Genomic DNA, 12,760 nt, shown 5'->3' with positions numbered 1-12,760 from the left:
GCTTTCTTTCTGTCTCTTGCCCTGTTCCAGTGCAGGTGGTGCTCAGACGCAGCCAAGCCTGATTACACTGAGCAGTCACACCCTGACCCAAATTACTCACAAGTTTCTCACAGTTTCTTCCCCTGGGATGTTTCACATTTTCGCTGCTCTGCCTTCATTACTCACAGTATTCTTCAGATGAGAACATTCATCACTCATCAATAGCATTTCTTCAACATGATCAGCTGTTAGCTCCAAAATATGGGATGATGCATCACAGGACACTGACTCGGCGGAGGTCGTGTGGGTTCCTGTTGCATCATGAGAACTCAAGCGAGTGCAGAGAGTGCATTTTAGTATCTATGGTGATCCGTCCAGCTGTTCAGTCTCTGACCCAGTGGAGAAACATCTGCAGTGATGTCACTTTTGGGCGAAGGAGGAGAGAAGTGACAGGCTGAGCTGTGGGATTGTTGGCCGACACACTCTGGCAGGATGACGACACGGGGAAGATATACAGTAGAGCGACGTCCATGTCTAGTGTCCAGGCAGCCAACAGGCCAATCAAAACTTACTGATTCCAGGCTTCTCTGGATTCAGAAATGGGTCAGAGAGTATTTGGAAAATATTTCTTAGAACTTGTTTTAGCCTTCTTAGATTTCACTGCAGCAGCTTGATAAAAAGCATGCCTGAAAGTTAAGACTACGAGCCTTTATACTTTTTTAAGTGCTTAAACGTTTTTACCAATTCAGTTAGAATTAAAAGCTCTTTTACTGCAGCACTGAACATGCTTTGTGTTGTTTGTTGCATGTTCAGTTTTTATTATGTTTTGATAAGAGCTACAAAGATTAGTTGATTAATCAATAATGAGCAATTATTTAATTAATAACCAATTATTTTGGTAATCGATTAATCACTTTGAGTCATTTTGTCAGAAAAAAATATTCAAATTCTCTGATTTCAGCTTCTCAAATGTGAATATTTTCTGTTTCATTTTGTCCTCTGTGACAATAAACTCAATATCTTTGGATTATGGAAGAAGTAAAACATTTTTCAGCATATTCTTCTTCTCTATTTTATGGACCATGAAATGAAAACATTTGAGGTGAGAAATGGGCAATGCAGTGACAAAATCTTGATTCTTGATTGATTGACTTTGACCATTTGATCTGAGTTTTGTGGGCCTGTTGCGTTGCTGTGGACAACAAGTCTGTTGATGTCTGCAAATTCAGATACGTTGACTTGTCCCTACACTCGCCATGCTATATCCATCATGCACAGTGCGGCGGGATCTCCTGCTCTCCAGACAAAATGAATAGGATCCATCGACAGTCTTTAATTGATCCAGTGTGTCTGCACCATAAGTAACTTTGGACAAAAGCATCTGCCAGAAGAGTGTAAAACTATAGTATAATGTTTACAATTCAAAGGCTTCTTAATCACGATCACATTTAGATTTTGGCTATAATATGTGAAAATCCGCCTACAGTAAGACCACGTCCACATGAAGCCAGGAAAATATTAAATCACATCTTTTCTTTCTGTTAAGGTCTTCTGTCGACAATAAGTCAACATATTTCACACCCAAGCAGAGATTTCCAAAAACCCTCTGCTTACTGGATAAATTAAAAACGCCTTCCTTCCAATTTAAACCGATTCTGGCAGAGCAGGATTCCAAAAGCTCAGCTTTCCTCAGTCGTGACCTGTGTGGCGGTGAAGTTGAGACCTGGTACAGGTGTTCTCATGATCCTGCATAAATCTGTGCTGTGTCTTCCCTAGTCCATATCAGATGTTCGCATGTAATGCGGTTTTTATAGTTTCCTTGCCAGAATATGAGGAAGAGGAGATTTACTGCAGCAGCGTTGCTATTGTTTTGCTTTTTCAGTGTGAATCTGGAGAAATGGAGGAAAACAGATTTAGTTGTGTGCCTGATTTATGTACAGAGACAGCAATCGTAGTATAGTAAAAAAGCCAAGGGTGTATGTGTGCTAACTACACTAACAGTGGATCGACGTGCAACATTTTTTGCCAACATCTGACATCAAACAAAAGCCAGAGATCACAGGAAGGCCTCAATTCTTCTGGGAAGCTGCAGCGTCTCCGTCTTCTGTCCGTGGCGTCCGCGGCTGACACCCTGGGACCAAAGTGTCACCAGAGGTAAACTGCACACTATCAGGATCTCAACTGCGAGGGGTCAATTCAGAGGTTTCCGACTTTTGACTTGAATCGTTGACGTTCAAGGAGCGGCCTTCGGTGTGTCTGGATGTAGTCAGAGATAACAAGTCTTAAAGATGAAGAAAAGTTCTGTATCATCGAAGTATCTCAAACTGTCCCAGAGTGTTTGAACAGAAGCGGCTCTAAACTACAGTCCAGCATAGTTCCAGTATTCAGCTACAGTGGAGGTTTTACAGCAGAACGGTGTGAGTTGCACTTTATTGTTATTTTTTAATTGGCACAGTCTGCAGGGGTTTCAATCCAATTAATGCATGGGGAAAGAAGTGTGCCTCCCTGCCTGCGGGGAGCCTCACTGGCCACACACACACACACACACACACACACACACACACAGACTGCACTCACTGCACTCACTGAAGTCTTAATGTTTGCACTCTCTATCTCAGTCAGTCTTTCTTTTCCTCACTCTTTCTGTCTCTGTCGCTCCTTCACACACAGACACACACAGACACACACACGGCACGCGGTAAGCCTAATTTACAGGAGCTGCCACTGCGCAGCACGTGTGTATTAGTCTAACCTAATGCCTTCCAGATGCCCGGCCTCTATACCCTGCTGCCCATACGCTCTAAAAGAACAGACGATTGTTCCTGGGGTCTTCCCACTAAAGAGAACCAGGTGTAGAGCGAGTGTGCATGTGTGTGTCTGACAGAGAGACAGAAAGAGGGGAGGGAGGGAGATGTTGTGGTAGGTGGGCATTCACAAAGTGCCTGCATGTCTGTGGGAGAGAGAATAAGAGCCCATGCTGTCTGTCTGGCATGCCTCTGTGTGCATTCGGCCGTGCATACAGTAATGGCAAGTTTACAGCATCAGATGATGATGAAGGGTGCGGGCGTTGGACAGATGGATGCTCCTATTGAGAAAATTTATGAGGTGTATCTGAGATTTTGTCAAACTTCACAACGTCTAAAGAAAGAAGAAATGATGGTTGGAAGCTCCAAGACAGTCTTATAATGATCCGGAGTGCTCATGGAGAAAATGTAGGATTAATTAATTAATATAATTTAAGGATTACTGAAAGTGTTCATTATTTAATTTTTAAAAAAGATAAATTATACAGTAAAATGATTACACCTCCCATACAGTCTGTACTGTGGAATGCTTTAATTACTAAGATAACATATCAGTCCTCTGACCCATAGCTGGATTAACCCACTAGGGGGCTCCAGTGCAAAAATGAGCCGGCCCCCTCCTCTCTATGGACTGTGCTTCATGTCACCTTCAAGTACCCATCAAACGCAGAGCACACAGCACATTACACATGGCAGCTTTCTTGTTTCGTCTAGACACGGATGCCAAGCAGTGCTCCAGCTAGGCTACCTGACCCCAGTTTTGCCTCGTGTCAAATTAGTTGGTGCTAATTCGATTAAACATGAACTTACTAAGGAATGTGTACAATTTTAAAAAGCAAAAATCCATCAGAAACACCCTAAGCTGAGGTTATAATCAACAACTTAAAGGGCTTTTACAGATCTCAACACTAACTTTTAACTAGTTGCCAGGCTGGCATTTAAGCATCAGTGTTTTGTTGCCAAAAGTGAAAGCATGGTTGCCATTTTAGTCACCTTTTGAGTAATTAGGATACTAAGAAAAGAATAAAAGAATGTTTAAAAGTTTGTTGTTGCAGCTGTTGCTTTGAGCTCCTGTGCTGATCTAGTCCTGCAGGTCTGTAGGATGTTCCACCTTGAACTGGTAAACTTGATGGTTCACGCTTTGAGATATAATTTCCCCATCAACTTCAAAGACATCGAGATACTGTCCTTCCCAAGACTTTACCTTTTTGGCTTTTGTTCACGTTCATCTGGCTCTTTGTCATTTGAAACAGTTTGTGATGGCTACAGATTGAAGTTGAAGTTTTCATTAAAGCCAGAACGAAATATTACTCAGCCGACATTATCGGCCTGATATTGGCCTAGAATCTGACAATCAGGCTATATTGGTATCAGTTTATGTGTTGTCCGATATTCTTTTATGGAACGTAATGCAGATGGTTTTTATTTCTTTATTTTTCTTTAAGTTTTATGGGCAACATTTCATTTATATTTGATCATTTTTCTCCATGTTCTACTTGTTTTTTTTTTTATTTCTAATTATTTATAAAATCAAAAATATAAGTGAAAATGTACTGTTTGTTCACACTGATGTCATGTTGGATTGTATATATGTATCGATATAGTTTTTTACTCTCTAATATCTGGATCGACCCCAAAAACCCAGTAGCGGTCGGGCTCTATGTTTTGCGTCATCAAACAACCATTTTTCACCATTGTACGCACAGCATTGTTCCAGTTTCTGACTGTAGCAGCAATATTTAAATATCATTATTGCACAAATAATTTTTTTTTTTAGCTGCATTTTTTGCTGTTTGCTGTCCTCATTTTTTGTATCTTAAAAAGGCCAATTTGCCAGTTTTTAAAAATGACTTATCGTATTTTAGTGGTGCATATTTCCAAACACAGACTGGAATAGCAGACCTGGGGTTTTGCAGCCCCTTGACGATACCTTTTCTCTGAATTTTGCTTAGTACAAACCATACAAGAACCCACCAAGGCCCACAGGAAATGTAGTTCATCATTCAGAAATGAAAGGATTTTCCCTTCATTTGAGAAGATTGTTAAAGGGGTGCAGATGCTCCCAGACAAACAGGATCCGTCATACATCATTAATGCACTAATTGAGGTGACTGAGATAAAAGAGGTTCTTGGCACCAATAGACAGAAATGCACCAGTGCGGTTCAGTTAAACCCCTGACACCATGCTGTTTCCATATGGCCGCAATCAGTCGTGTTTTATGTCTTTCTTTGACTTTTTCAGCTGTTTGTTGTTGTTCGGTAAAGGTGTTAGTAAGTCAGTGATGCACTCTGTGATTCACTTTGTTGCATGAGGAATTTATTTGCTTTTCCCCTCCACTGACACCGTTTCCACCTTCCATGTTTGTTTCTTTGCAGGCCGCGGTTCTCAGGGAGCCTTGGACCTGACGGAGCTCATCGGCGTCCCCCTCCCTCCCTCCGTCTCCTTTGTCACAGGTTTCGAGGGTTATCCCGCCTACAGCTTCGGCCCTGAGGCCAATGTGGGCCGCCTCACAAAGTCGTTCATCCCCGACCCATTCTACTATGACTTTGCCGTCACCGTCACAGCTAAACCTACCACACGGCAGGGCGGCATGCTGTTCGCCATCACGGATGCTTACCAGAAGGTAGACAAATTTCCACGTGTTTGTATGTAACTTACTTTTCTTCTTCACGTAAAGAAAGAAAGTAAATAATTTCTACATCTCTTGATTTTGTTAGATTGTACACTTGGGTATAGGGCTGGCAGAGGTCGAGGATGGTTCCCAGAGAATCGTCCTGTACTACACTGACCCGGGAACACGAGCGACACAGGAAGCAGCTTCCTTCAAAATGGGAGACCTGACAGGAAGATGGGCGAGGTTCACCCTGACTGTGCAGGGGGCGGAGGTGGGTGTGCTGTGCTCACTTCACTTTGTTTGTTAAACATACACAACAAAAATAGAGAACGTTGAACGGAAAATTTTAAGCCTCAATTTAAAGAGCTAAGGGTTGGGGCAGACCTCAGGTTTTCTGGGAGTTTATTCCAGATCTGCAGTGCACAGGAACTGAAAGTTGCCTCTGCATTGCTCATTCTGACCCTGGGGAGGCTGAGCAAACCTGTCCTGGGTGATTTCAGCGCTCTAGGTGGCTCATAACAGAGCAGCATATCTGACATGCATTTTGGCTCCAAACCATTCAGTTATTTTTATGCAATCTCTTCCTTCAAGTTGGGAATGATAAATATGCAATGTCCAGTTACGTTTTCAAAATAAAGTTTGTTTAGAGATATTTCAGATGATGTCACAGTTTGATCTCTCAGGTGCAACATAGAAACACAGCAGAAAAATGCAAAAAAGAAAATGCAGAAAAAGACAAGCGGTATAAGTCATCATTGGTTGCACTATAATATACTTATTATGGAAGTATTGCACAGTGCCAATAAATGCACAACCTGTCTCCACAGTCAAGGTGTAGTAATCAGTTTGAGGGGTGGGGATGGATTTCTTTTCTCTCAGAAGCCGTTCTTCATTCTGACTGTAAGTCCGGTATCTCCTACCGGTTGGCAAGGGGTCAAACAGGTGTTGGCTGGGGGTCTCAGGACCTGGTGATGCAGCGGGCTCTCCTCGGACATCCCTTGTCCTGTCTGGTGTTGAACTGGGCTATTTTCACCATCCGCTGGAGAGCGCACTTTCACGCAAGAACCGGACTGTATGAAAGTCCTGTGTTTGATCCATCTGTCCACCCCGGCCTCCTACCTTACACGACAGATCCTCTAGTGCAGCCATTCCCAAACTTATGAACGTTGCGTCCCACTTTGAAATCTGAAGGTCTTCTGTGGCCCACCCAAACTTTTAATCACAACTCTGATCAATACGCAACACTAATCATACCAGTGTTAGGATATTATATCGTGTGACTGGTCACCAAACACAGTGTAACACCTGTTAAACTAAGTCCGTTAGTCAGAAATATTTTATGGTAATTTCAAACTTACAAAACTGAAACTTAAAAACATTTTACTTTACTTTTCATGATATCTCAAGGCCCACCTGCAGAGCATTCACAGCCCACTAATGGGCCTGGGACCACACTTTGGGAACCACTGCTCCAGTGGATCAGTGGCTCCATTACTCACTTTGTCATGAGACTGGACTGTCTGATGAAACTTTTTTGTTTGTCAAAAAATGAGACATCCACTGACAAAACTGACAACTGTGTTGCATGCAGCCGTTTTTTTATTAAATTTATTTTATCAAGAGAAGTTGCCAAAGTCAGAAGGTTTCCAATCTTACACATGGGAGTGTTAAATAGGCTACATACGGTGCTTTAATCTTTAACAGATGCTTGTTTAATGTGTGAGGATGTTGTCATAAAATGTGTGTCACTGCATAAGTAACTGCAGGGAACAACACAGATGTTCTTTTTGCTGCATATGTTCTATTTGTTATCAAGTGCTGGAGATAAATATGTGACTGTGTGCCCTTGTTACTCAGGTGCGTCTCTACATGGACTGTGAAGAATACCACCGAGTTGCCTTCACCAGGAGCCCTCAGCCTCTGACCTTCGAGGCCAGCTCGGGGATATTTGTGGGGAACGCTGGGGGTACGGGCCTGGCGAGGTTTGTGGTGAGTCTGGACGGGTTTTTTTTTTTATTGCTGGCGTGTGTTTGCTGAAGTGTGCGCCTGTGTACCTCATCATCTCTTGCAACACATGAGCGCTTCAGGATCTTCCTGTTCGGCGTCCGAGGCCTGTTTGAGAGCTGCATTTCTGCGTAATAATTCCTCATTCCTAATGTCAGCGGGTTTGGATCAATGCGTTGACAATAGATGTCAGATCCACTTCTGGTTCCAGAAACAAACGTGGCGCTTGGGCTGATGCCTATTTTACATTTGAGACATGAACACAATAGTATTTGTTGGCAGCTATATGACCGCCACAGGAGACAAGGAATGAATGACCACATGTGTTTATGAGCACTGCTTTATCCTGTGAGAGCTCATAAATGACAAGCTGTATGTGATTTACATTTTTTGGAGTATGGCTGATCTTCTCATCTTGAATGACTTACACTGAGTGCAACTGTAGGTGCAGATTAGAAACAAGTAGAATCAAACAATAGAAAAGATGCAAGAGCTCTAATCTTATTTAAGTACTGTTAAAAACACCCGTGTGTGTGTGGTAATAATGAGGGTGTGTGATAGAGAAATGCTGAGGAATCAGATCCAGGAGAAGGGGTTAGTAACACATGCGATGCCGTATTCTGATCTCAGTGCTCTTGTAAAAGAAAATAAACCAGTAAATGCTTCAGCACTTTCCTCACAATCATCTCTGATTTGCTGTTTTGTAACTGCGAGAAAAACCCAGTCTGACGGGAGGGGTGATGAAGGGAAAATAGTTTGGCGTAAAGGGAATACTATTTTATTATGTGCTATTTGTATGAGATAAGCAAGTAGAGTTGATATTTATCTGAGCCAACATGTGCTTTCAGTCTTATCATGAAGTTAAATCTGAAACTCGTCCAAAACATTATGAGAATATTAAATTTTAATAAGAGAAGAGCTAAGTGCATGAATAAATGAACTCGTGGCCAGTGGCTTAACTAGGAAACATACATGACCTGTGACCTTAAAAACAAAAAGCAGACCACTTCTGTGCTGCGCTGCGACCTTTGTCCTCTCCTCCTTTTCTGATTTGTAGTTATGTTAAGTTCATGTGACGGACAAACTACAAGATGTTTTGTGTCCAGGACAGTGGAAAGAAGGTCTTAAAGCCAAGCAGCTTTTTTTTTCTTTCCCCCCCATCTCATTAAGATTTTATTAGAGAAATCTGAGGAGAGTTTCAAAGAAATCCATTGAGCCAGGCAGGGAGCAAAAAGTGTTTATTCAGGACTTTTTTTGGTCTCAGAGGGGAGCCAATTTTGTTGCCTGAACAATTTCCCAAATAAGTTTCTCTACCTACAGTGGTTTAAAACCAACTCTGACACCATGAAGGGCCATCATTTAAAATCTCTGAAATATTCTGTTCACAACTTTACCTTGCAACGCTGAATTGGCCACTTCATTTGAACTGATATTTTGGTGCCCGCTATAGGCTCATATAAGCTAACTACCTGCTGAGCTTAGCTTCAAACTTAGCATTGTCCAGATCTTTTCGTTAAACTAAGGAAGAAAACGAAGAAGCATGTTTCCTCATCAATATCGGCCGATAAAAGCTTTAAAATGCTTTAAATGCTAAAAGCTTCAATTATGTGTACATAACGCGAGTAAGTCTGCAGTCTGGAGGTTTTCTGGAAATTTCTGAAACATAGAATGAAGTTAGTATTTGCAGTGATCACTCAGCTTTGAGGAGCCCAATCACATTCCTTCAACACCCCAAAATTAACTGCCCATTGTAAGAGCTGTCAACACAATCATTAAGATGAATTTGTGAGGGACAAAGACAATCAGGCACCAACAAAAAACCTGAAAGGAGTAGTTTTCTTAATGTGCATATCTCGAAAAACATTGTATTTTATGACTGCATCTGCCAGTGGACCATCACAATAAGAGCAGGCATAATGATATGTTAATTCCACTACAGCCGAGACTCGATGTTCTCTGCAATTAGGTGGAAAAAATATGTGCATATATCATTACAGCATCTGTAATCGCCAAAAATGAGTTGGATAATATCTGCATATTGTATACTGGCGAAAATCCAATTTGTGAATCCCTACTATTTCCCAAATGTGTTAAAGCATCCTGTAAAGAAAAGACGGAGGGTTTAGACCAACCTGAGAGATGTCTGACCAATCCAACTTCATCAGCACTACAAAATGATTTTCACAATCCGGTGTTAATGGGCCTTATTCACTCACCTACAATCAAATAAGTCTGTGAAAAGACAAATGTTGTATTTTTTCAAAACACACAACACTAACACCTACAGCAACTCACTGACTGTGAGCAGGACTGAGGAGTCCTCTGGACTACCTCCAACTTCTCTTAGGAACTACTTTTGGAGCCAAAATCCTTTGTGCACCTCTAAAGTTTGGACTGACATGCCCCTTTCTTTTAGGCACTCACGCCTTTAAGGGCTACAGCAGCAGAAAGTCTTGCAGGGTACTTCTCCTCTCTTGCAGAAATTTCTATGTTGCCACAATTGCTCAAGTGTGACATCACCCACAGGCCCTCCATAGCCCTTTCCTCCCGTCTCTTGCCAGTGAGCTCCGTCCTTTTCCCTACTCCCTTCCCTCTCTTCACACAGTCCTCCCCTCTCCGCCCTCTGCCCTCCCCTCTCAGACAGAGAGGACCGGTGGTGACCGTCGGCTTCCAGCTGTTGAGTGTTTGAACTGCCAGCTCCGTCGGAGATCTTCCATCTCTTCCCAGGGAGAGCAATAACAGCCACGCAGCAGCAGCGGTAGCTCTCCACAGTAGTGCACTCACACACAGCTTCACATGATCGCACACATGCAAACAAACGCACTAAAATATCTTCCCCCCACGCTGACTTTATTCACTCAGATTTGCTTTCCTTAGTTTCTCTGAAACACACCCCACGTTGGGCATGAGAGAAAAATAAAAAGGAAGAGAGAAAGACACAGCAAGAGTTATTTTATGAGTTTTTTAACTCTCCCGCAGCAACTGAATGTGTTGTCTTATCTGTAACGTTGAGGAAAAACACTGTCAACTATGTTTATTTTGAAAGTGCATACGTGTTAAGTATGTTTTGTCACAACTGTAAGCACACAGCTACTGAGCTTTCTACTGTAAATGCTTTTATTCTACAAAAAGGTGGGATTATCTTGTTAAAGGTGCACAGTTTGGTCTTGATGCTCTTGTTTTAGCTTTGCAGACCGAAGTGAACACTGAAACACTGAGGTCTGTTAATTCTTAAGTCCTCAAAATACTTATGTAATAAAAGAGTTTATAAGTTATCTTATGACTTTACAGCCCATAAGTCTTGGCACTTTTTGTTATAATTTAATTCGCACATTATCTGTTGCTAATTTTTAAAAGTTTCATCAGAGCGTATTTGAAATCATTTAAAAGTGTTCTGACCTCGGCTGCAGCGGGGATGGCATTGAGACACACAAACACACACGATTAGCAGCGGCCAAAGTGACCTTCTCTCTGTTGCTTTGGCAACAACAGCTTTCCTCAACATGGCAAGACAGACACAGAAGCATTTAACCTTTACCATAACAGTCCCTCAGACATCTGAAAACTCCTGAGCACCAGTCTGTGGACACTGACCAGACTGCAAAATATACACAAACATATGTCTGGACACCCTCCCGCTCAGACACATACCCGCTAGTCCTGGATCTCTTCGAGCCAATCACAACAGCTAATTTAACATGGGGCAGGTCTGATACGATACGATGACTGACAGAGAAGCATCACCGGTCCAGATTTGAAAAGTCAGAGTTTGAGGGTGTGAAAGTTTCAGGCTTACAAATCTCAGGCAGTGCTGATCAAATATGAATTAAGGATCTGTTACTGCATTGACACCTTCCCCCTCAAATGTTTTCAGGAAATTATTTTAGTGTACTGTTTAGCTGTAATTGGAGAAAGTTTGCAACCAGGCTGCCATTTTTTCGTGCTTGGAAATGCTTCGATTTGCATGTGTCACTCAGGACTTTGTCACATGTTTTGTTGCTCTGATTGGTTGTATGTCGGTCCATCGGCAGACGCATTTTGGTCTGAAACTGTTGAAAGATTGTTAGAGATGTTGTAGGCTAATTTTTGACTAATTTGTGGATTAGTCTGGTGATGCCAGGGTATGTTTGTGCGCTCTCATACTTGAAGAAGCTTATAACCTTGTCTGTAACCACAATCCCAACAACTGTTATATCTGTACAAAGGGATTTGTATACATAACAACCCTGCAGAATCTGCCAGGGATTCACTTACATGTTTAGTTCTGAGAAATCTTAGAAACATAATGATCGGAAGTGAATAGAAAGGCAAAATTGAACCATCTTGTTCTCTGTTAAAATGGCCCCAAAATCAGGCTTCAAAGTCAGACCTCACCCAGTCCAGAATCACGTCAGTGCTTACACAAAGTTCACCAAGTTCAGTGCAGTCTGACTAAACCTCAAAATCAGCAGTGTGGCTTTAGATTCCCTGCAGCAGAAACATGACTCGCCCTTTTCTGCCAGACAGGCCAGTTGTGTCGTCTCATGTTCAGAAACAGAGATGCTCTACTCTAGTAAACCGTCTGATTAGAGCTGTGCAATTAATGGAAATATGGTGGAAATCACATTATGGGCAAGTGCAATATCCAAATCGCAGGAGATGCAATTTTTTGATGAAAGTAAAATGTGTACAACATGCCACTATAAGTGAAGCATTGTGGTGCTGCAGAGATGTCATTCTATTTTACTAATTTGATGATGTGCATTAGTGTGAGCATGCTTTCATTTTTCGACGTGTTTGGGCCCCTCGTCAACACTCAAATCGCATTGTAGGTGTCGTCAGTGTGTGCACCGTGGTCTCCTTTGTTTCACGTAGAAGGGGAAGATGATGAAAGGTGAAAAAACTTTTGAGTGATCAGTCTGATCAGTTTCAGTGAAAGACAACAACAAAATTGTTTCCCATGGACGCCCGCTTCGCCATTTGTCTGTGGCCAGACTACATCAAACGCTAAGTGCAGAGCCAAAACTTCTTATCAACTTATACATAACGTGCAGCACTGGCTGCAGATCAAAGTAAAATGACCCTGAGCTAAATCCACAGACTACATGGACAGAAAGGGGAAGCTTTGTTTTCAAGCGTACATGTGTGATCACAAGTGCCGTTTCAAGGATGTTGTGAATAATGGATTTAATGATGACCACACATGCACACCAGCACGAATATATCTGTGCTCACTGACCGCTGGACCGGCAGCGGCTGGTTGGAAAATTTTAACATTTCACTCAACCCTAACTTGTAGCGGTACAAATCCACCAAAACCTACTGATTTGTGTGTGGGATAGTTCCACAGGTTTTAAGACAAAACACTTTGCATTAATC

At 42.1% G+C, this 12,760-nt stretch overlaps 1 protein-coding gene across 1 annotated transcript in view; it reads left to right on the top strand.

Annotated features, from left to right (window-relative positions):
• LOC146307786 (uncharacterized) overlaps nt 1-12,760 on the top strand; it is an 81,802-nt gene that overhangs the window by 41,249 nt on the left and 27,793 nt on the right. Inside the window, exons 3-5 of the mRNA XM_084746968.1 lie at nt 5,160-5,407; nt 5,502-5,669; nt 7,256-7,387. Of these exons, the coding sequence (XP_084603094.1) occupies nt 5,160-5,407; nt 5,502-5,669; nt 7,256-7,387 (548 nt within the window). The remainder of the gene's footprint in view (nt 1-5,159; nt 5,408-5,501; nt 5,670-7,255; nt 7,388-12,760) is intronic.

Source organism: Lutjanus erythropterus, chromosome 21, assembly GCF_056507025.1.
Source record: "Lutjanus erythropterus isolate fLutEry1 chromosome 21, fLutEry1.hap2, whole genome shotgun sequence".
NCBI classification, from domain to species: domain Eukaryota; kingdom Metazoa; phylum Chordata; class Actinopteri; order Lutjaniformes; family Lutjanidae; genus Lutjanus; species Lutjanus erythropterus.
This window is presented reverse-complemented; position numbering and strand designations above follow the sequence as displayed.